This window comes from Pezoporus flaviventris, unplaced genomic scaffold (assembly GCF_033815535.1).
Source record: "Pezoporus flaviventris isolate CSIRO_AGI_PZ_B2104156 unplaced genomic scaffold, CSIRO_AGI_Pfla_v1 ptg000007l, whole genome shotgun sequence".
Taxonomy (NCBI): domain Eukaryota; kingdom Metazoa; phylum Chordata; class Aves; order Psittaciformes; family Psittacidae; genus Pezoporus; species Pezoporus flaviventris.
This window is the reverse complement of record NW_026892555.1, coordinates 73,489,108-73,515,052: the sequence shown is the minus strand read 5'-3', so window position 1 is coordinate 73,515,052 and position 25,945 is coordinate 73,489,108. Positions and strand designations below refer to the sequence as shown.

The 25,945-nt window shown below is 39.0% G+C and overlaps 1 protein-coding gene across 1 annotated transcript in view; it reads right to left on the bottom strand.

Annotated features, from left to right (window-relative positions):
* The window catches only part of ANKRD33B (ankyrin repeat domain 33B), a 40,132-nt gene that overhangs the window by 6,013 nt on the left and 8,174 nt on the right, over window positions 1-25,945 (bottom strand). Inside the window, exons 2-3 of the mRNA XM_061449213.1 lie at window positions 7,496-7,625; window positions 2,281-2,421 (exon numbers count right to left, since the gene is read on the bottom strand). Coding sequence (XP_061305197.1) covers window positions 2,281-2,421; window positions 7,496-7,625 — 271 coding nt within the window. The remainder of the gene's footprint in view (window positions 1-2,280; window positions 2,422-7,495; window positions 7,626-25,945) is intronic.

Here is a 25,945-nt window from a genome sequence, read left to right as displayed (position 1 = left end):
GACCCACAGCTGATTATGGGTGTTTTCCTCCTGTTATTTCCATGCATGTTTTAACATGGAATTTTGCTGGTTTCCTTGTGAAATCGATCTTTTGGTCAGCAAGTCTTTAATAACAATTTCTTTCATCTTCTTCAGCAAACTAGCACTTATTATCAGCTGCCACTCAGTATCTCTGAAGTCCTGAACACTTCTAAATCCATTCTGAATGAGCAGCTCCTTCCCTCCCTACATTTCACCAGAGTGTACAATGCTAAAATATAATCAGATATTAAAATGGGTGCAAGAAATTTACCATGCTTCCTGTGTGGCCTCTATTTTGAGCTAAAAATGTGAGGACCTGCAAAATACTCACCAAAACATGTATATAAACTACGATTTAAAACCAGTGTATAGTAATGGTACACCTCTTTAACCAATACATGATCTTTGGTATCCTTACTACCTCTCATGCACTAACAGGCCAATACATCTTTCTACAGGTAAACATATACAGATATGCAGGCTAACAAAGCCGTTTTCTGTCTGGCTAAAGTTTTGTTCTCCCTAATATTCTGGTTTTTTATGAATCATGAAAACAAGAAGGTGGCTATTTGGTGCCAGAGGCAGAAAACACATAGCAAACCTTGATACCAATACTTTTTGTACAAGAAGTAGAATAACAAGGACTCAGTTATCTACAAAGATGGAAAGGTTGTGAAATAGCTTCTAGTGATGAAAGCAGAAAGAAGAAGCTTCCATCAGATCTCCAGTGATAATAACAGAAAGCCATGACACTGTAAGGTCAATTTGACAGCTCATAAGGCCTTGGGATTGAAGTTTCATTTTCAGTGATAATTTATAATGGGCACTGGAAAATTTGGAAATAGTATCTGCATGAAGTATGTGTTGGTCCAGAAAGTGCATCTGTGTCTAGCAGTACTCTAGCTCTGACAGCCATCTTATAATTTTGTGTCATAAAAAATTAATTCCAAAATGAATGATCCCATTCCAAAGCCTTGATTTTAGTAAAAGAGGCTACAGAACCTTGCAGAAAATAATATGCTGCTTACCACATCATCCAAACTTTTCCTGTGTCTTATCAACACCTAGAAACTAGATGTCATGAAAATGAATGACAGTAATATCACTATGCTTGATAAATGCCTGCAGCTTAAAATATTCATGTTATAAGGGGGTTAGACTTCTGTGACAACAAAATCACTGAAATGAACCACTTATTCAAAGTCTCTCTCAATGAAATGGACCTGTAGGATTCACAGTCTAGACAGGAACAATATTCACATTAATTTCCATAATATTTGATTTGTGTCAAATATCTGCAACTGAATTACAAGAACGTATACTAATATATGCTAGTTATTTAATTATTAGCTAATAATGTATATACCAATTATTTAATGTAATAAAAACATACAACATTGTGTCTAAAAGGTGCTGTATGCTGGGAATGCTCCTGTAGAGGCTCTTTCCCCAGTGCCTCTTGCCTTTCCAAGATCCTTTCACCTAGCAAATGCATACAGCTGGAAATTAAACTGCAGTCAAGAGCCCACAGCAAGAAACATATTTCCTATTCTCAGCTGAGAAGAGAGGCAGGTGGGCAGAGATGGAGCTGCTCACTGCCTGTGCCTCTACTCCCTCCATCCAGCAGATACAGACCTGCTGGTGCCCTATTGCCCATAAACCTGAGACCAAACTCAGATTTGTAGAGGGGTTAGAAAGAGGGGTTGTTCCTTATGTTGCCAGATTTACCACCAATGTCCCCTATGGGATGTGAACCCTACACCCAACTCTACTGATGGGAGCCAGAGCCCTCAAAGCTCTCCACTCCCTGCCCCAGACCTGCCATGGCTGGGCAGAGATGCAGAGGTCTGGCTGTGGATCCACCACCATCACACAGTCTTGCAGTATCACACCCAGAGAACTGGCAGCAAGAGACCTGTGTGTCCTCTCCAGCTGTGTCATGAACTTCATTAACTCCTTGTCTACAAATCTTGATGATGACACTCCCCAAACCCTCCTGGAGACAATGAATCTCATCCTGAGAGCACTTGGAGAACTCCTGGATGGGTTTCCATGGGGAAACTGAGTGCTCCTGCACCTGCAGCACGTGGCTTCACCACCTTCTCTCTGACTTTATGTTGCACACATTTCCAGGGAAGGTGGCAATGTACCTCTCAGAGTAAATACCCAAACAGACAATTTTCTTCTTGGTGTTTGCATGTGACTGTCTAGCATTTACAGTTAGATGATGATGAAGAAGCAACGAAGCACTTTGCATACCTGCCAACATCAAGGCTTTCACACATTCAGTTCGGCCCTGCATTGCAGACTTCATCAGTGCTGTGAATCCAAACACATTCCTCTTCTCAATATCAAGCCCAGGAAAATAGTTCAACAAGTAATTTGTAATGGTTATGTGCCCTTTAAAGAAAAGAAAAAGCAGAGATAATGTGCCACAGAATTAAAGTTCTGTCTCAGGGTTAAACCAAAAATTACTCCTGCAGGTTTGATAACTGAAAAAATGCAGATAATTAATAAGATACAGAAACCCCACATTTTTATTTTTCTGGCAGTGTAAAGCCACTTGTCTATTCTCCAACAACAATAAAATGGGGCTGATGTTCAGGTTTGGTACTAATAAATTTTGTTTCTAAAAGCAACACTTGTGCCATTCATGTGCCTTGTATACCGAAGTAACTGGTGTCAAAGCGTGTACCAAGTAGATGAAGACATCTCTGGCTAAATGGTTGGAAGACCAATTAAAACATCAAGTCTTTATAATTGGACTATCAGAACAAGAAGAATATCTAGTGCCATTATGACTTATTCAAACCAGTTTTCTCTTCACTTGTCATTCATTTTATGATGCTTTGATGCTTTATGAAATAATGCAGTCTGTCAGGCAGCTGCAACAATCACAATTTAATTACCAGGAGCTGTGAAAATATTCTCTTATCTCACTCTGTAGTCCAGCTGAATATCCTGTGATGCATGTCATTCAGATTCATATAGAAGTGTTACTGATGCAGATTGTAATTCATACAGGACAATTTTAAGTCTATGGTGTCACATCTGGTGCAGATTTCCTCAGCAGTCACTTTGTACCAACATAGTCCTGTATTCACTTTGGAAAGCAAGTTAAGAAAATCTTTACCAAATAATTTAAGACGTTTTCCTTTATTTCCTGGAATTTCCTGGCCTTGGCTACCTTGCTGCACAATAACTGGAAACTGTCCTGAAACCTGAGCAGATGTAGAGATAGTGCAGATCAGCTCAGCAATGCCAGAATCAGAGATAACCCACTAAGGAGTTCTCTGTACCTTGCACAGTCTGATGCAAATGAAATATAAATATTAGGCAAACTACAAGAAGCTGAACAAAGAAAAGGTGAACTGGGTGCAGGGTGGGATCAAGTGACCCAGTCCTGCTTACTCAATACACAAGCTGTCTTTATGGAATAAGATCAAATCCTATCAAGGTATCAATTACTCCCAGGAGAATCTTTGTGCCCAAATTGTTTTACAGGACATGCTGTGTTTCAATGATTTTCAGTGTGTGTCTTCATGTAGATTTTGGAACAGCTGAAATACTGCTTTTTGATCACAGAAACTGGAGACAGGAACTGAAACACAGAGAAATAGCAAGATGAAAGATTTTTCAGCAGTTGTTATATTTCTAAAGATGTTCTTCCCTTTGCCAAAAGCCTAGCTGCAGTAAAAGACGTTTTGCAAATCTGGGATGATCCTAAGAGTCAATTCTGAAAGACCTTGCTCAGCCAAACTTCCCCAGGGGGCTACAGATGACCTCAAATGAGACAGAAAAAATACCAGCAATGAAATAACAAAGAAAATGAAGAGGTTTGTGGTTCTCAGAAGTTTTGTGTCTCAGGGATTCCTGAAAACCACTTCAGTTTTAATCTGCAGGAGCTTCTGTCCTCTGGGGTTTGCTTCAAATTTCTAGTTCAAACATATCAAATTCAAAGCAGAGCTCAGAGTTGCCAAGTTTTTGCTCAAACCCTGTCAAACACTTTTGATTTAAGGCCATAAGGTTTGCTTCAGTTCTCCTGTGTCTCGGCAAACTAGAAGCGCATATCTAAATCATAAGCCAGGTGAGGCTTCTATGATTTAAAGTCTGCTATGAAAGCTGTATGCAGTTCTAAAACAAATTAGCCTGGCCTCAGCCAGTTTGGTGATACTGAATTTGTATCTGGCTTTTGCTGTTAGTAAGCCAGATCTATCTTCTACCAGAACTGGCATGCTAAGGTTGCACTTCCTTGCCCTGTGAGCCATATTTAGAGATCAGCACAGAGGTCTGTAATAGCTTAATTCACTTAATTGCTGCCTATAATGAACAGCAATATTACCTAATAATCTATGTAATGAAGGCAGAAGGATAAGCTGTATAAGGAAGATGCTCTGTCATATAACATCTACAATTTCAAACTGTACCTGCAAAAAGCCTGTGGTTGGCCTATGGGTGGTGAATGTTTTTTTCTGGATGGGTGGAACTGAAGATACCCAGAATGTTTTATCCTTTGAATGGGTGTTTGTGTTCTCGTGTCTCCCCTAATAAATAGAAACTGGGATAAATCCTGATTTTGTGTTGCTGCCTCCACAGCACTGCCTCAAACTGGCCCCTGTAACATAAAACGTCTATACTTTGTGAGAAAATAAATAGAACTCTCTCTAAACACCAGTGCATGCCAGTTACCAGACACTGCTGCTTATGTAGCTGTGTCCTCAGCAGCAGCAGAACGGAGAGGAAAACAAGGTAATGTGATTTTCCTTCCTTTTCCATTTTTTTGAAACCACTCTCCTCCCTTTCTTTCCACTTGTTATTTCAGTCTCTTGTTTACATCAATCTCCCATATTTTTTCCTGCATTGTTCTTGTACTGACATTTAATGATTTTGCTTCTGCTTTTTTAACAGCATCACCAACCATTTTTGGGCACCACCTGCTGCAGGCTGCAATGAATTTACAGTTTTGTAAGGTAAGCACTCTTTGAGAAGGGATCCCACCTCTGTAAGAAGCATTGAGAATGCAAGTAAACAGAGCAGTTCTCAAACCTGAATTTTACACACTAAGCAGAGAACTTTGTGGTTACTTTTCTACACTATTAAACTTGTCGTGAAAGCACTGCTGTTCACTGATCACTCCAGCCTATCATTCTCTGCATGGGTCAGCCCATGCAAAAAAATGTCAGCTTTAGATACTTTCTTTGAAGGATAAAGATCTTAAATTACCAAAATCAATATAAGGAATTGAATTCACTTCTCTTCTGAGACTCTGTCTGGTCTTTAAGATAATTCTACTTAACTCAAGCTAATGCTCAGATTTAAGCATCATGTCTGGGCAGTCACGAAACAACCCAGGTTTCAGGCAAGTGTGGATTTTAAACTTCTCTAGCAAAAGTAAAGAGGCCTCCCTTCCATCTCCCTTAGTATCTGTACCTCATGTTACAGATGCAGCCTCTGAAACACAAAGAATGATCCCTCAGGACTGCAGCCTCTTTCCCATCCAGCTTCTCTTCAGGGTCTGATGTCACACCTGGTCATATCAACAGTGGCAGCACCTTCTGAAACCTTCTGATATCACTTTACCATTAACTGAAATAATGTGGATTTGCTATTAGACTTTCCATAGGAAATCCTATACTTTTGGTATAAAAAAAAACCCGCAACAAACAAATCCTCCACTAAAGGAAAGCTCACATAACATTTGCTTTCAGTTCTTTATAATACTACTAAACATTTAGCAATAATTAAGCAGCATCTATTGCACTGTAGCTCCTCTGGTTGCAACGTTCACCTCACAGTAATCTCTATTAACACTACAGCAGTATGTTGTGATAATGAGTTAAATAACTGGTGTCAACACTGTAGCTCAGGATTATCACAGGCAGGGGAAAACATCCAAGTTGCTAGGAGTTTGTATTAGCTTCTGCTGACTGCAGTCACTTCCAGTTGCTTTGGGGATCAATAGCAAGTACTGGCAGAGAGTGTCAAGTCAATGTCAGCTCTCTGGATTAATTCTGAGCTCATTACCATGAGTTATAAAGGTCAGGAAGGAGTCAGTATTAAACCTTTTACAGTCAAAGTTTATATTATGGCAGATAAATACAAGTAGCTTAGTTTTGGAGACTTCTCCACTTGGAAAACTACTATACTCATGACTTTGCTTAGTTTTGGAGACTTCTCCACTTGGAAAACTACTATACTCATGACTTTGCTAGGGACTTTACTGTGGCTGCAATTCTTTCTTCCAGTATCCAAGACCTACCTGTCAGTGACTTCTTTAGTGGATTTCACTTTTTGGTGCAACAAAAAGCAAAGTTTGGTACTATCTGGAAGTGTCTAGTGGCAATATTATTAAATTAGCATCAAAACCAAACTGCTTCAGTCTTAAGACACGGCTTCTAATGTTCATTGACACTGCTTGGTGGAAATTTGTTTCCTGCAGGCAACCAGGATATGGGAGGTCATACCATGTCCCATGAACTCCCATGAACATTTCATATTCTTCAATAGTGAGAAGACATGATAAAGACCAGATATGCATTTCCTTGCAAAGTTGCCTTTGAGGAGCATGCTTGAGGAATGCAAAGGAAACCATTGATGCAGAGACAGGCAGCCTTGGAATAGCTTTAGACTACAACGTGATGGTCTACTTGGTTAAATTTTTCTTCACTTACATGCTTTAGCACTTTATTAACACTTGTAGGGGAAAACTGCAGCTTCACTTAAAGGTTAAAGCACAGTGTTGCAGTTTTAACAAAAATAATCATCTGATGGCTTTTTAACTGTACACTAGTAACTCTTTGGGGACCATCTCTTACATTCATGTGCTTTATTACACTTATCCACTGAATATTACCATGCTGGGTGGGACAAAATAAAACTTGGAGATATAAACTCTGCTCTCACTCCAGTCTGCATCAGGATTAACATGTCTGTTATAAAAGCAGCATTGGCAAACACTAGACCCTGGTGAGATTGTAAAATCTATGTAAACAGGGGTTAAGGGCTTTTTGCTTTTACTTATGGAGTGGTTGAATGTCTTAACAGCTAAGATATTTCTGTTACTGCAGACCTGCTGAGTCTGGTGCCACAAGCATGAGAAAAGAGATGCTATCAGCACTAAAACTGCATGTTATATGACCAAAATGTTGACTGGTTGCTTGCCAGAGCAAACATAGGAAAATAAGCTTAAAGAAACAAAGCACTATAGTACACACAAAAGATTTTCTTTACGTTAATGGTATCTACTAGAAATTTAGGGCTTTTCCTGTCTTAATTCATTGGATAAATATTACTGTTATTCGACTATTTATTTCAAAGAAAATCATGGCAGACTTACTTAGGAGTGGACTTGTCCAGGATTATTTCACACAGACTAATTTATTTCAGTGCCTTGAAAAAATCCTAAAAATAACAGCCACAACACATACTTCTCCTAAGATCCTGCATGTTATAGAGGTGAAACAAAGAGCCTTACCTGCCTGTGCAGCTGTAATGAGAGCCGTGTTCCCTTCATTGTCTTGCCAGTTCACATCAAGGTGTGGGCATTGTGCTAAGGCTATTACAATATCCACATAACCTTGGTAACAGGCAACGATAAGACCATTCTGTAAGTAAAATATAAAGAGAGAGTTAGGTTTATCAGACTCAGAGAAGTTCACTGAGAAAACATACTAGGCCCCTTTTTAATTTTATTTTATTTTTTCAGACTGAAGAACTGAGAAGGTATCAGCCTAACTAGTGATTAGCTCCAGGCACAATGTTCAGATCCAAAGCACTGCTTTTTATCTCTGCCCTTTGGTGAGCAACATTTGGTATTCCTCAGAAATACCTAAGAGAGTAGGTATTGTATTATGTTACTTGGAAAGTAAGTGTTTATAAACAGCTTATGCTTATATGGCTGTGTACTCTAAATAGAAATGAGAATATATCAGATTTTATTATATAATAAAATGAACCCAGCAGGTAAGATGAACTGGACTTGCTCTGAATATTAATGCTCTGGAAAACAACTGCTTGTTCTCTGAAGGGGAAGTGGTAGGCAGGAGTTGTGTTCATACTGCCAGTTTGGAACTTCAGGTTTCCCATTAGAACTAGACCTTTTTTAATAATCATAAATATAATAAAATTGCTTTGGAGATCCTGTATAATGTGTTTTATCATGGTTGGAAGCTGTGAAATTTCCAGGAGGAATCTAAGCTAGGAGGTAAACCTTGTAACTCTGCTTGGTACCAAGTTAGTGTTTCACTCCACAGCCGCAAACTGACAGCTTCCCTAAAATAGAGCAAAATACACTTGTCATTAATTAAATGGAACTACAGTACTTAATTCTGGCTGCTCACTTGACCACTAGGATTAAAACCATTATCTCTGGTCTTCAAGATTACTCAGGCAGCCCAGTGTTCATCCTCACAGGACTGATGGTTGTAGGGGAGGGCAAATCAGTGTGGATAAATCAGTGCTCCCTGCACTCCCTCTTCACTGCCAATGTATGAAACAGTTTTTCTGAGCTCAGCATCACTATCTGACTATTGAAAATATAAGGGCAGAGACACAAATCTCAACCTCTCTGGTAACCCTGCCTGCCTAAAACACACTCACACAGACACGATGCAAGTCCATAACCACAAAAGACTAGCAAGAAGGAGAAACCAGTTATGAAATCTGAATGGCCCTCCCCAAATCCTTCATCATGTTTTTAAAGCAGCTTTCGCCTAAACAGGTATATGTGATGCTTAGGGACATGGTTTAGTGATGAACTTGTCAGTGCTAGTTTAACAGTTTGACTTAGTGACCTGAAAGTCTTTTCCAACCTAAATGATTCTATGATTTTATGATTCTCTTTATTTCTTTTCCCCATGAGCGCTACTGAGACAGAGACATTCATCAAATGACAGCTGCCACTTCTGATTTGTCATTGTAACTGGTGTTATTCTGGATAGTCCTTTTGGCTTAGGTGGCAAACAGCTTCATTAAGATACAGAGGCAATTCCAGCACTTTGGGATGCTCACAGGCCACGTAGAGTATTTCTCAATTACATCTCTCAATAAAATATTATCACTCTGATTTCTTTTATTCTCAATTCACTCTTGTCCTCAGCATGAAGCAATACCCTCCACTGTTTTATAAAGAGCATCTCCATTTCCTTGTGAAGAACCTGTAATACTGCAAGCCATTCTACTGAAATTGCACAGAGGATTCTGCTTAAAGTCATATATATACATATTCACTAAAATGTATGTAATCTCCTGGTGGGGTTGTTCAGATAATCCAAGTTTTACCACGATGCAATCATTCTTGGCTTACGGAAAAAAAAGTGCCAGTGTCCACTTGGTAGGGACTTGAGCATTATTTTAGTTCTTTAATAATTTAATTTTTCACAATATAGGCCTTTACAACTCCAAAAACTCTACAGATTTAAAACATCACCCCGTGATTCAGTAAAATAGCAGTTCCTAATGAAGTGACAGCAGAAAACTAAGTATACAATAGTTTGGAGAAGACCTAAAATTTTTGACAATAAGAAGGGGGATCTTACTGCTCACTGAAAAAAAATGGCATTTTTGAAGAGAGTCCTATTCTCAAAAAGCTGAAAGAATAACTTAAAGCAGTTACCATCTCTAGTGGAAAAAAGTGCTTCACACAGTATCCGAAGGATGTTTTCACTGGATATATTCACAGGATATTTTTATGTTCTAAAAATACTTACCAGATGCTTAAAAAAAAAAACAACAAAAAACAAACCTCAATTTTTGTTTTTTTTTTAAAAGAAAACCAAACTGTAAACCAGTAAACTCAGCAAAAGCAAACAACAAACATCATCTCTTTTTTGCAAGAGTCTTTCACATTGCAGTATTTAGGGACTTTTGTCCTACGTTTAGTGGGCACCTCCGTCAGACAGGATCTGACATATTTACACACGCTTGTGTTCTGATCTCAGCAAACATGAGACACAACTTATCTCAAAATCAATCAACCTCATTCACCAGTCTGAGTTTCCAAACCAGAAATATTACTTTGGTATCAACATTTTCTGAAGTTTTTCTTTCCAAAAATGCTATCAAACACCGATTGCTTAAAGATAAGGAAAGGCAATGGAGAGTAGGAGCTTTCTGAGGGATTACATGGTGCAGTAGCATGGAAAATCATTTCTGAAAGACGGTTGTATGAATCTGAAGTGGGTCAGATAAGAGTGTGAGAACCTGGTGTTTGACAGAGCGTGCCCAGCACTGTCTGGTTGAGAAGCAAAACAAGCAATTGCATGAGGAGATAAAAACAAGTCACTTTAATGTCCAGGGCTGTGAAGCTGATGTAAGTACTCTCTGATTATGCGTTTCATAGGGAGATAGGTGAGACAGACAGCTTGATGAAGGGCTTCTTTCCTTTGCATAACTCTTCCAAATGTGTCAGATATTGAAATGAGGTGCAGGAGGCTACAGTTTTAGAAGGAAAGTTGCAATAAACCCCTAGATTTGACAATTATTTCCCAAATTCTGGTTCAGTGATACCATGATAATTTGTGGTTTCATGTTGCTTTTTTTCCCTTCTCCCCCCCCCCCTTTTTTTTTGTTCTTTTCATCCATTTCTGTCTTTCTCTGTCCATCTTCTGCTTGCTGAAAGTTAGAAAAAGCAGATCAGCCAAGACACGTAATGAATCGATCACAACATGATTAGTCTGGAATCTTTAACTTCATATACCGATAAATACTAATATCCACAGCCATAATATATTATGAACTCTTATGATAATTTCAATTAATAAATATAACTGATACAAAGTTGTTTTCAGCAAACTGCTTTTTGAAGCAATCGGTAAAGCAGCTGCCTCTATCACATCAGTCTGAAGGAAAATACAGCTGTGCACTTAATGTTTTTCTAAAAGACAAAAATAAAGAAGTATAAATGAATTTTAGCTAGAATATTCTGAACCTGAATAATCTGGTTGTCCTCAGAAAAGAGATGACATTTTATATCATTAGTGTGCTACCAAGGCATCAATTATTCTGCTCCTCATATGAAGGGTCATGGTACAATTGTGAAGCGGTCAGTGTATGCGGAAAAAGAAAAATTTTAAAAGTTGAATCTTACCATTATTTTGTCAGTAAGAGCAACTCTCACACATATTCACTACATGTGAAAAGCTTTAGGAGAAGGAAGATGGATAATTTAAATGCATGTCATCTCCCTGAGACTTCAACCTTTGTCCTTCCACAGCATCCTTTTCCCTCTCTTCCCTTTCATATGTCCTCAACCACCACCCATTTTAAATCATAATAAAACCTGAAACTCTTCCCACTAATATATAATAATAATAAATTATTAGAAAGAATAACTATATATATATCACAGCATGCAGGCACAGCAGCCTGGATTTTCAAGAACTGAGGTGTTAGCTAAACTTGCTCTCCTGATCAGATTGCTGCCCATCATTCTCCCAGACCAATGAAACAGAACAGGCAATAAGAACTCTTCTTTAATCCCCTGTGCAGAAGAGACCTTAAACATGAAACTAGGTTTCCAGCAGATCCTATTTAATTTTTCAGATTTCACATACCGACTCGATGTGACAAACAAGAAAGTATAAGTCATCCATCACATCAGCTACATTAACATTTATTGTGGATTTTTCCACAAAAAGGAAAAATTCCACTCAGTCACAAGGTTTTTCCAAGTAGAAGCCATAATACTGCTAGGTGTTGAAGGCTCTATATTTCTTCTGTGGAATATTTGGCATTGCACAGAGCTTCCCCATGGTTCTTCTGTAGTATAACTTATTTTTATGTAACTAGCACAGTTTTGCAAGATCCCCTTTTGTTTTGAAGTGGCAGAGCAAAATTAACAATACTTTATTTAGAACATATGACAAAACAGTCATACCGGGATAAATTACTTATTTTCCTTATATTCTAAATAAAGTGTAACTAATTTTACTAATTTCATCCCAGACTACATAAATGGGCAGTTCGGGCACGGAACTACCTAAAGTTAATTAGTTGTTGCAACACCTTCCACAAGCAGTGTTTACAAACTGCAAGTTTCAAAGTGCTCTTCTGTAGTCAGCCTAAAATCATTGTATTAAAATTTCCTACAAAAGCATGAGCTTGAAATTTGAATGTTTGAAACAGAATAAAATAGTCTTGGGAAACTTTTGATTCCTTTTAAACTGATTTCTTCATTCGCCTTTGATTTCATGTAGAACTGGAACAGTGCTGCTACTTATTAAAATAAACTCCGTTTTGCTCAGCTGTGTTGGCTGGTGACATAACAATGTATCTAATGAAGTGAGGTCATGGATATCTCAGGAGGCAATTTTATAAATGAGATGTTTTGACAAAATTACAGATGTAAGGCTATTTGTACACTAGATCATTACAGGTAACAGGCATCACAAGAAATACTAGAGGATCAATAATGAACTCAAGCTGAACAAGAGAGCAAATCACATACAGCATGCAATTATTTTAGCCTTTAAAAAAAATCTCTTTTGACAACTTATTTTCCACCAAAATGCTGAGAATGAAAACAGCTTATTATAGCTTTTCACCTATTATCCCACTCAAAAATGGGTCTGGCAAAAGACTAAATTGACATTACTCGTTGCTTTTCATGAGCATCATGATAAACAACTGTCCAGTTTGCTTTGTTTGCATCTCTAAGTATTAATGACAATTCTGCAGGGTTAGTTTACAGCAATGATTAAAACTGCATGTAATTGAATTAGATGGGATAATGATTGCAATTCATAATCGCATGTAGGGACAACTATGAAAATTATGTCTAAGTCAAATGCATATTACACAAACAATGTAATGAGTAATAGAAATTGAAGAATAATGCAACATAAAAGAATACAAAGTTGTGTTTAAACTTTTTCTTGTTGATTTACTAAAACAACAGTTCATATATTTAATATTTTCTGCTACGTATAGCTCACTGTCATAACAGAATTACATATGACTATCACTAGAACATAATTCACATACAAAGAAAAAAATCTGGTCAAGTACTTCAAAATAAATCTCTCAACATTATTTCAGGGAAATTTTGGTCTTCACTTTGCAATGCTGTGAAACTTGGGTTAACAGAGATTCTAAATGTACACTATATTAAAAAGAGCAAAATTTAGTGCTGAGCATCACTATCGTCCATATACTAAAAGTTGTGTATAATACCTGAAACCTTTCAGTCGGCATAAAGCAATCTGAGACACTTTCATAAATGGCTGGAGCTTGTATCATAATTGGTTTAGCCGATCAGATCAACTGTGACTGAGATGAGGTAATTATTCAGGTCATCAGTCCCATGAGAAGTGGTGTTTATGTGCTACAGAAATCCATCAAGCACATAACTGTTAATATTATCTGCACAAAATAATTTAGGCTGACCTTTTAGAGAAAGGGCTGCAAGAGCTTAGTCACACGCAAATTTACACTGGGAAAGCAATTTAAAAAAAAAAGCTGGGAATTTAAATGAATTTTGTCTGACTGTTGCTTGGACAAAAACTCACATTCTTGGTAGAAGGGCAAGGGGGGAGATCCTGGTTTTGCCAGGGAAAGCGATCAGACAAGTGCAAAGGAATATTCTAGCAGGGACAGAGCAGCAGCATGCAAATCTGCTTCCTCTGCAGAGGAACACGGTAGCCTGAAGCACAGTCTCTTATCCATAAGCAAGCTTAAGGGGCACTGCCCCTTCCAGTCCTGAATACTGAAGGCACAAAATTGCCACCTTCCCTTCACAACATCATGAGTGCTCACAGATTCATTTCGCAGTGTGAAGTGCACTCCGCTAGCTAAAAACACAGGCCAGTCTGTGGACAGGCAGAAGATAAACCACCATTTTTCCCCTTTATTTTGTGGAATACGTTCAACTTCACTTATTTTGAAACCCCCTCTTATATCAGTCAGGCCACATGTCTTTAAGTAAAGGTATAGCTTAGTATATGTACCATCTCTGCAGAAGTCCTTACTTAATCTGTTCTAATCCAGGATCTCTCTGATCGCCTCTAAAAATAGTCCCAGGAAAATTCATTTTACTGTGCCTGCAAAGGCTTGCATTACACAACAAAGAAAACCAGTGCCACTTGTGTAATAAATCAGACAACAAGAATAGGTAATAAAATTTGTGTAACTTTCCTTATTTACTAACATGAATCACTAGTGGTATAAGCAGCTGACAGAAACCTCAGGAGGCTACTGCCAGGGGCCATAAGGGACACACAAGGCAAATAAACACATGCCATGTAGTCAGAGATATTCTAGTAAGTGGGATATAAAGGAAACATTTTCTTTTTAACTCTTCTCTGTTTTTTGGTTGTTTTTGCTTTTTTTTCTGTATCAAGCTATATAGTAAAAGCAAACAATTCAATGGGAAATCAAAAACCCTTGAGTTGATGGGAACTTGGGTGTTGTATACTGTTCCACAGGAAAGACAGTCCCAGATCTCGCACTGCCTGACCCCTTCTCCCAACACCAGCCATACAGTTGCTGATTGACATGTGCCCCTTGGCTGAAGCTGGAGGGATAGGATGACTATAGAGTCAGATAATTACATCTTGAACCCACAGGAAGCCTGAAGGGAGGAAAACTGGAGCTTTATACCAAAAGTAGCAGTCTTTTTTATTCCTTACTCCTGGTGGGGAGTTCTCATTTTCCCAGGAGGCAAACCCCAGGTGAGACAAGAACCACTTGCTCAGGAGCCCGTCAGCACACCCCATCCCCGAAGGATGCTCCGAGAGCCATGGAAGGCAGCTTCTCTCTTACACTCCTTTACTGGCAGCATCTGCTGCCACCTCTCACCCAGCATGCGCCTCCCCCAAATCACACCATGTCCAAAGGGCTGGAGCACTGCTGAAGTACAGAAGACACTTCTGGCTGTGTACCTGGCCATCAGCCAGAGCTCACTGGCAGCTCCTCTCCTGAGCGCTGGAGAAAAGGGCCGCTTTGTTCCTTGCTATATTGTACCCTCTTGGCCACCCTTTTTGCTACAGAAGGAGACCAGAAGCAGAGGGCACTCAGGGCTACATCTAGCAGTGGAAACAGCCCTGCAATAAATGATGAGGAGAGGGTCACTCTGTTGGCTGAGTTACAGGAGACCTGGGCTGCATTGCCAGCTGGTTTACTGTGAGTCAAATGACACTTGGCAATACTTCTAAAACCAGCACAACTGGACTTGCCACATGAAAAATCTTTTATTGTTCTTTCCTCTCTGAACCTCAGCTCTAAACAAAGAACTGAAGGCCTGAACATGTGAAAAACAGCCGGTAGCAGCTACAACTCAGGCAGATTTTAACATTGAGGTGTTTGAGTTAGAAATATAATGCAATTCCATTGAAAAATATATATTTATATTTTAAAAATGTTCACTGAGGATTTTAGCAGGTATACACATCCTTGCTCAAGATCAATTTTGGTAAAATAATGTATTATTTTGCGGTGACAGCTGGTAAGATTGTATTAGCAATGTACAGATCAGTCTGACGTTTCATCAGGTATAACTGCCTTTGCTGATGACAGCAGACCATTGTTCAACAAAGCAAGATACAGGATGAAGAGGTTTATATGGAAAGAGCAATAGTTCTCCCACAGCTGAAAACAAAAGGGACATTTGATGCAAACCAAACAGCCCAAAATTAAGCTTTGCACTGTATGTGAGATCTCTGGTCACAGCAGGGAGTAAACAAGGAAAGGAATGTGTAAGGAAACTTCAAGGACATACTGTTAAATAAAAATAACACGTACTTAGAATGAACTGACAGGTCACCTAGTGGAGCTTATCGTCATTACCCATACGTTAAAGGAAGTTATCTATCTCAGGATTCAATAACATGGCAAATCAGCCCAGGATCCCATTTTTGGGGAAGAGTTCTGTGTTCTGTTTATGGGATGTCTGGCTGTAAAGACAGAAAATATCATGGAAAGATGGTAGGGGAAATAACACAATTTTTGTCATGTTAAATTTCACATTTTCATTTTATTTAGACTGTCAGGTACAAGTCCTAAATAGTGATGATCCATGACAAATACTGCAGCCTTACTAATCCTGGCTTTCCTGTTTGTATAGCACTTACTAATCAGTGTTAATACTGTCAAATGTTAGTGCTAAGTTTTGATAGTGTTGACAGTAACAACAGATGATATGTGGCAGCCAAATTTATACAACCTTCTTTGCTATGCCTGCTTTTTGGTATTTGTGCTAGACAGGGGTCACTCAAGCTTAAAAGTAAGGGAAGAGACACTTATAAGAAAGAAGTGAGAGGTCTGACTTTAGGAAAAAATGTAAATTATGTACTGAACTTTAACAGGGGGATCCTGATATCAACCATGAAGGCATTCCTACCACAACTCCCATGTCAGGACTTTAAGGTGCTCTAAATATTAACAACCCAAACCATTAACTGCAGAGGGCTGGGGAAGGCAACACAACAGACTTCCACTGATGTCAAGATTCTGCCCCAACAAAGAGTGAGCTAACTTCTTTGTCTTTCACTGGCTTGCTAGGCAGTGTTCAGCAGGGCTTCCAAAGGCTGAAAACCACCCTGTGAAGAAGGATAATGTATTTACAAATCCTTAAATAAACAGTACATTATTACACTTTGCTTGGAACAGGTTCTTTCAGCTACTGATAGATTGAAAACAGCAAAGTGCTGACTGCTTCCTCCTACGGGCATACAAGGCTAGGAGTGCCTGCTGCTCCAGCCAATTGCTGCACAAAGCTGCAGTGGGATTGGGAACCACTGAAAGGAAGTGAGTAATGAGTTAGTAATGAGGCTAAAATACATCTTTTGTGGAAATAATTATATGTAAAACATTTTGGAGAACCTCAATTGCCAGATTACTTCAAAATCTGACATTACAATAATAGTTCTCCTATCCATATTTAATGGAAGTTTGTTTTTTTTTTATTTCATTTTTCAGAAAGGCAAACCCCTAAGAACTAAATAAAATGGTAGTCAAAGTTGGATCATTTAACAGCATACCCCAAACCTGATATGACTTGTATCCAGCACACTCTCTTACTCTGTAAGACCCTTAAGAACATTTGGAAACCAGTTTAGATCTGAACTCCAAGTCCTGGGCTTGATGGACATTTTTGTTAACTTCTCTCCTGGTCTCTAAATGTATGTACATATCCACACACATTTAAGATGAAAAGGAGAGGTTGCAGCATTTTAAAAATATATTTTGTAGTGCATTCAGAAGCCATGTGAAATGCATTTTGTGCACTGGCATAACTCTGTCAAAAACTACTCCCTTTGGCTTTGAGGAATATGATTCAACTCCTCTCTGTGTGTTTAATAGACACATTTTCCTTTACGTTATGTTCTATCAGGCACAGGCTGACCATAGCTTAGATCTATTGCAAGAGGCTAAACAGAGTGTTTGAATGCATAGGTTTTTTTCAGGAGACCTCTCCAAAAGTAATAACTCACAAAATCTTTGTAAGCAATTCATTTCAATTTGACACTGGCTGAAAGATATATGTACAACCTTCTAGTCCATCGTTATCTATTGTTGTATCTAATCTGTCTCTTCTATAACCAATATTTGAAAGGCCTCAGCCTTTCACAAATTTTCACTGTAGAGTTCTCTGAAGAGACACAGACAGTGATGAGCTTGTTAGCACTCTCTTTTGGCAATGAGCTCCTGTGGTTTCATCAGGAAAGACCTTCCAGAGAAGTTTCAACTCCGTTCTTCCAACTTGTGTAAATTCATTTTGCTTGTGTTTGAGCCCCTTGGTTATGGCACCAGACACAAACCTTGTAAAGAAAGATCCCGGGAAGAGGTTGGTCCATCAATGACTAATCTGCCACTGAAGAAAATATGCCAAACAAAAAGGTCTCTTTCCTCAAAAGGAAATCAACTTGACAAAGAAAGAAAAACCATCAGGATGGAAGCTCTTACTTGCAGAGGCCCCATGCTCCCCAAGAAAAGCACTTCTTGGGACACCAGAGATGAGAGGCTGCCTGCATGTTACATACAAAAGTACCAGCCTATTTCCTCACCCTTTGATCTAAAGAAGCTGTAGGAGCAATAAAAGCCCAGTCTCCATCTTAGTCTGCCATTTCACAGTAAGTTCATAACAACATAAATGGGTAACACCTTCACTGTCTCTTCTTCCCAACCGCTCCTGTGCTCTACCTTTTCAACCTCATTGCTTCCTTTTTTATAACACTTCTAAAAGTAACCCTCCCTATTGATCTTGGATTTTCTAATAATAAGCCTCACTGATGCTGGAACTGACTTGAATAGAGCAGGAAACTGTGGTAAACTTTATCCACCAGTTTTAAATAAAGGGAGGGGAAAAGACCAGCTGCCTTGCACAGCAGGAGTGCAAATGATTCTCAGATGACAGAGATGTGTTAGTATTTAGCCTATGGGATTCACCTTATGTGCTTAAGTCTAGATGTGTTATCACATAGCAACAGTCAGCATCCTCTTTTCAACCAAGAGAATAACATCATAAAAATAATCAAGAGAATAACATCATAAAAATACTGATGCTCAGGAAGAAATAATGTTGAAATACTATTGGTAGACATGAAAGAGTCGCTACTCTTTTACTTACTTACACAAAGATCCCACTGGTTGGATCCCATTAGCTTGCCTCTTCAGATTATTGTCAACTAGTGCAAGTGACAATGGTTATTTGGATGTCAAAGTATCCAGGCTCTTGAAAGCCCTTATCATTATGTTTTCCACAGTGAAAGAGACTCCTTTATCTGATTTTACCTAGACTGGTTTTCAGCTCAGTTGTACCCCTTCTTCTTTTTTGCCCCAGCAAGGCAAAAGATTTATTTGTGCATAAATGTGAAAAAGATAACATGCTTTTCCTTAGAAAACAAACTATTGAGCAATAGACGTGTCTGTGGTGAATTGATGGGAGGTGTCTGTCTTTCGTTCAGAGACCTGAGGTGAAATTTAGTATGTATGGATTAGTGTCAACTCTCATGAACCTAAAGGGTTACAATCCTGTAATTCCACATATCCATGCAAAGCAGCTACTGTGGAATATCACAGGTGACTGTGCTGGAGGCTAAAGCCTGGATTTTTATAAGTTACTACTCCTTGGATTCAGACTTGTGAAACTTGGAGGAAAGTGCCACAGTTCCTGACTTCCTTTTGCTGCTTGCTACCCGTGCATTACTTATTACTAATGCTCCACACGTTGCACTGGAAAGTAGGTCTCCACAAAGAAAGAGAGAAGAGGCACTAATAACTGTAGTTTTTTAAACACAGCCTTGACAAATTCAGTCTCCGAATACTGGAGATTTTCAGTTCTGGGTGAAAACACTACCTTCAAACAAAGTATGCAATTTTTAACGCATAGTGAACTGGCATTACTAAAATGGAAGAGCACGCATTTTACGCTCAAGTTTTTCATCTTCTGTAACTGTTAGAAACACTGATGACTACGATCACATTTTAAATTACATCAGAACATGTGGATTATGTTTCAGTAAGACTTTCCCAGTTTTCATGTAAATGTGCTTCGGTCAAGGGCAAAGATGATTGTGCTCTTGTGACATCCCACCTACACCAATGACTCTGTAATGTTCATGGCTGATCAGAGAGCAAGAACTAACTCCTAGTATAAAACCCATCAAATTACAGTTCTCTCTATTTTAGAAATAAAGTAACTGATTGATAGACTGCATAAAGCCACTGGAGGAGCTAGCCTCCTCAGACTTCCCACTGAGGAATGATTCCTTCTTGAAGGTTTAGCATCACCGCTTTTAACAAAAGGCGGAATTGTATTTTTTAAAAATCAGATACTACCATTTGGCTAAATCAAGGACAACACTGCTGCTACTGGCTTGCAAGTCCTAGTGAGAAGCCCTGCATTTATTTAGTGCTGTATTTAGGGAACGGGCTTATCCAAAAAGATGCTAAAAGAGGCTTAGCCTGGTGGATTTTTGATTGAGAAAGCACACACTGTCACATGGAATTCATTTGTTCAGAGGGAATTTTTTTTTCCCTCTGGTATCTCACTGTTTTTTGTAGATTCAACTTTTCAACTTTTTAAAAATCCCAAAGAATGCGGCTCAAAAGTGGCTCTTCTTTTAAAGTGTGCATTTCCATTTTTAATTTCTCTCTTCTATTATCTCAACTGGCTAAATAAGGATTCATCATCCACTGCAGCTGTAACAGGTATTAGTGTATGAACAGACAGTTTAGCAAAGGTGAAAATCACATTTGGAATATTCATGTGAGAGAGAGTAGTGTTGCTGCCCTATCTGTTTCAAGTCAACTACAGTACTGCAACTTGAGTTTAATAAGCAGATGTAGCACACGCTCATACTGTATCTCATTATCTGGTGGCAAGAGCTGAGTGAGGCTCTACCTGCCATTGGTGCAGTCTTCCCTGTTCTACAGAGACTGTGACTACCCTGTTTATCTCAACTGTGTCTATCTCTTGCAATAAAGGCATGAAGGCACCTTCTGCCTCTGTGTTTGGATCTTAAAATCTCATCTTCTAATGAATACACCCTCTTAATCTAAAAAAAATAAACATAGGGAGGGATTTAATACTAATACAGTATTGAATTTGAGATAAAGAATTTCAGGTATCTCAGGTATTTAGTGCAAATACCTGAAAAAGAGAGGGAGGATCAATTTCATATTTATATTCAAATGTCTGGAATGACTAGGGATGACCTGCCTTTGTAAAAAACTGCTAACTCATTAAAATTACATATCCACTTTATAGAACAGGGATTCATGTAAGCATTCTACTTTTTAATTTAAGGACCTAGACCTATGAGAGAAATAGTAGACATTTAAAACACAGTATTCTTAACAGAAGAATAGCTTTTGCTGGAAAGAAACACACTACAACAGAAGTGGTATGTATTAAACATATCTGATGTGGTTTTTTTCAGAGCTGTTTGCAGTGAGCTTGACACATCTCTGTGCACCACAGCAGCTGAAATACAACAGCCTTTGGATACATCAAAACATTGCTTGGCTGTAGGATGGCATTTTTGTTGCTAGAAGCTCACTAACCAGAGCAATATCTGAACACACTAAGGGGCATTCAAATGATACTCTAGGCTCCTGCAGGAAAAGAAAAATAGATAGCTGGCTTACAGGAGATTTTCAGTATACAGCTGGAAACTAAGACTCATCACAAAAGCTTTCCAATGTCTCCAGCTAAAGATTTGTAAATAAATACCTTTATATAAAATAAAAGGATACAGAAAAATATTGCCTACCTGACTCATTCCACCTCAGTTTGTGACAGCCTTTACTGCTCACAAGAACAATATACCCTGTCATGTTCAGTGGTGGCCAGACATCATAGCAATTATCAGACTAGCACTTTCACATAACTGAGCATTTAACTGCAGCCATATTATTCATGACTTTTAAAAATTAGGGATGAGTGAATGGGCCTGCACATCCATCAGCAGCCTGTGTTGCTTTCCAGGATTTTCTGGTTTTCTGTTAGAGGAGGATTCTTCCCATCAGTATGCTCAGTATGGCATTAGGCATTAATGCTCAGTATGGCATTAGGCCACAAAAGCTGTCAGGGATGATCTGTTGCTATTAGAGGGCTCCATCTAAGCAAACCAGATGGCTAGTTCAAAAAAATGGAAGTGTATTACTACTAAAGGTCTAAACAAAGATACGCCCACACCTGCAGAAATTGCTGTATGGTAAATGAGAACCTTTGGTAGAACTAGATTTGGTTGATTAAAGAGACTTGACCATTGAAATAGTATGGAGGTGACCTGTAAGCACAATTTTCTGCACTTTTGTGGTGAATTTTCTAAGATACGGAAACACAGAAACACATGCTTTGAAGAAATATTGCAAAGAAGATTCCATTAATATTTGATGAAGAGCATGATGGAGAAGGAAACTGTCCAACTACTGGATAAGCATAGGGTGGTTAGCAGTAAACAGGAATAATGAGAAAAAAAAGCTGGGGTGAAGAGCTATTTCTGCATTTCAAAGGAAAATAGTGCATGTTTGTGTAACTAGATGCTTATAAATTTGGCATTCTGTTATTAGCAATGTATGACATATTCTTAATATAAATATTCAGCTGTGCAGCCCAATTACATACATTACACTGAACAAAAAGCATTAGATTTCCACCCCAAAAGGAATAACAGTAATTTTTCTGAAGTTAGTCCTTGTTCATTTAGCAGTAACTCACTGACCACACTTGTGGACAAATCAAGCAGTTTTACAGGAGGCTGAGGAAAAACAGATGATGGCATTTCTAGATTTGATTGATGATTAAATATACCCAACCACAATTAAGGTGATATATGGTAAATGTCTCTATCTTTTTGGCACTTAACTTCTTTCTCTTTCTTCACAACTGAGTACATGGAGCATTAGCTGTCCTCCCTCAGCAGCAGGCCTTTAGGAGCATACTTAAACCCATCTTTGTGCTACCTGAGAAGAATAAATCTCAGGAGCATTAAACTTCCCATCTCCCCACAGAACTCCCCACAGAGCTGAGCTGGGGCACCAGCAGCATAACCTGGGGACTTTTTATAAGAGCATATAGTGATAGGGCAAGTAGGAAGAGCTTTAAACTGTAAAAGGTGAGATTTAGATTTGATATTAGGAGGAAGTTCTTTACTGTGAGGGTGGGGAGGCACTGGAGCAGGCTGCCCAGAAAAGCTGTGGATGGGGCTTGGAGAAACCTGCTTTAGTGGAAGGTGTCTCTGCCTGTGGCAGGGTGGGTTGGAACTAGATGTCCTTAAGGCCTCTTCCAGCTCTAACCGTTGTATTGGCTTGCTTTTACAGGGAGTTTTCCACACACTGGATCCAATACACTTAATAAGAACTTGTACGGAGACAAGTAAACGCACTGAGACATCTGACTTCAATAAACTTCATACATGCTATTTTAATTCAAGTAAGGTACTAACAAGATCATCATGTACCTAATATTCAGTTCAGGTTCCTATTCCACAGGCAGTTCTGCTCATGGTTACCTCCAAGTCATGTGTTGCATCCACACAAGAAGAATAATTTTCCAGTCTAGGGAATGCCCACAGACCATACAGCAGCAGAGCAGTAAAACAAAACAAAGCACAACCAACAACAACTTCCTTTCTGTACATGATAAATAGATGGCAAGGAAGATTCAGTCCTACCCTACACGACAGCAGAACACAGCATGGCGTGGACTCTATCCCACTGGCAGGTGCTGGCAGAAGTTTGATGGGTGACCCCAGAGCTGCCCGAGCCTTTCCCCACCACTTTTGCTTGCAGGCTGTGGGACATTCTCTGCCTGAGGGATGGCAATGAGTTTCTGTCCCTGGGGCAGAAGGAAGATGCATTCACTCTGTTCCCAGGGACCTTAAAGTTAATTATTTCTTTCCCTGTCATCCATGAAATGACAAATGGTTTCACTTCCCCTCAAACCACAGACCAGGGTGCCCTTGAGGAACAACACGGGTTTCATTCCAGACGTGGTATTTCCACACAGGTTGTTCTGCTGAAGCAGTGCCGTAGAGCAGTGTCTCTGACATAGTTACGCTGCTCAGTCTCCCATGCAGACAGGACTCACCTGATGCAGCTGTGATGAAGTGCCTGCAGCACAGCACAGAAAATAACCTGCTGTTTCCCAGACATAGGTTTCCTCTGGCTGCTGTTCCTCCATGCATCTAGGCATTTACTATAGAGTACAGCTTATCTCAGAGTAAGCAGAAAACTCTCCTACTGCATTTGCATTTTTTACTAGCTCAGAGGGGCTCTGTAACTCAAAACACTATGGTTTCATTAACATTTGGGGCATTTCATTTCCCCAAACTTATTATTCTATTAAGAATATTGTTATTCTATACTCATTGTCTAACAAGCTATTCTATTTTATATACTTTTTATAGAAAATCCTTCTATATTCTTCTGTATAGAAAGAAAAATATTTTAAATTAACTCCTTAAGCACCTGAGTTTTAGCTCTGCCTTCTCTTGAAACCTTTATCAAATCTAGATACAAAGAAGGACCCTTCCACCTTCCCTTTCCTTGCATCCACACTAAAGGACACTTTTATGAATATATGGCTATTCTCCCCATGTTTCCCTGTCAAACAGCTAACAGGTGTGCTGAGCCTTTATGCTATGATCTACAAACAGCAAGATACTAGGTTTTGTTAAAAAAAAAACAAACCACCACCAAATACACCCAAAAGGCTGCTTTTGTGAACAGAATTAATATATTCAGTTATCTGCCACTTCCCCTCTTCAGAAAACTAGCAACAATGGCTTATGTGTAACCTCCTCCTCTAGTCATAATCGAAACAAAACTTCCCCAAAGGCCCAATTCTGAGCTGTGGTGGCTACTGGTGGCGTCTCTCAGCAGCAGCAGTTGGTCTGTCTACACACCGCCTGTCCAAAAAGACGGGGCCTCACATACTAAGAGGCAAAATACCAAAAAAACACCCCAAATTAAACCACATATTTGAGGAGGTATTACAGGATCAGGCTCAAAACGTTAAACATCCAAAATGCATGAAGCAACAAAAGCCTGGCCATGACTCATTCTCATTTTGCATCAGCTTGCTTTCAAACTGCTCCCTGTGGAATGTAATAGACATAATAGAAAATAATACAACTGAAAAATGGGAACTATTTCCACATTGTGGGGTTTTCCCACAGTGGATACAATTTGAATTGCTAATTCACTGCCAGATGTGCAACCACAGACTCTGTGACAACCATCCTCTTCCTGAGGCACTTAATTATTCCTTGTTGTGACACACTGGGTATGCTATAGGATTATATTTAGCCCAGGTTGGAGGGTTTCTGGTTTTTTTTTAATGAAAGAACCCTTAGAAATGGGTAAATTCAAACCTCTGTGGCATAACATTTTAAGTCATTTAAAAGGGTAACCTTCTGAGAGAAACTTTATTTATGAAAACATTAAAGGTGAACTCCTGTCTCCAATAAAGCCTGTGGGAGTCCTTCATAGCTTTCACATCCTCCAGAGATTTTCTTTCCTATTTAAAAAACCTACCAGCAGTTTTTATTAAATGGCCTTTGTGCAACACTACCTCAGTCACAAAATTTTAACCTAATTCCACAGTGCAATGACAGATGATTTAGGAAGAGTATGCAGAAAAATTGTTAGTAGGCAATACACTATTTATTTATTTATTTTTGCTAAAATCCTACCCAGAATAGAATAACTCATATAAACAAAGTATAAGACCTGGAAAAAGTATCAAAATTAATGACAAAACCACCAATTTGGGAAAAACTGCAGAATCTTAGAACGGTTTGGGTGGGAAGAGATCTTAAAGATCATCTTTACCACCATCAACACCTGCCATGGGAGGGACACCTTCCACTAAACCCTATGTCATCCCACTTGAAAACTATCCTATTGCATCTGAAAAAAGTATACAACATGTGCAAACAGGATTTCTATCCCAGCCATCTCAAGTGTTGTGGTCTGGCTTTTCAGCTCCATAAAATGTTATTTTACACAGAGCACTGGTAGAGTCAAAGGTGCCTTAAAACTGGACCTCTCCAAAAAAGATCTGGGAATTTTCCTTACTGTAAGGTACTGCTGAAGTAACCACCATTTGACGTTGCATGGTGGCTTCTGGGTGGCCTCAGAGAACTGAGCTGTTAACATTCTGCTTGCTCCCGTGTAGTTCAGTGGTTACTAAGGGGTGCTCCAGGTGGCCTAGCTTTTAAGGCACCTCTGACACTACCAGAGCTCTGTGTAAGATGCCATTTTATGAAACTGAAAAGCCAGGACACAAGGCTTGGAGGAATACTAGGGAGGCAAAGCAGAACTGGGAAGAAATTATTAAAAATTGGTCATTTCCTGCTTTAAGAAGACACAGGGTTGCTGGGATAGAAATGTTTCTTTTTCATGTCCCAGGATGCTTCCAGAGATTTCTTATCCTGTATCAGGCACCAGTTAAGCATTTAAGTCTTCTGCATGGGAGTAT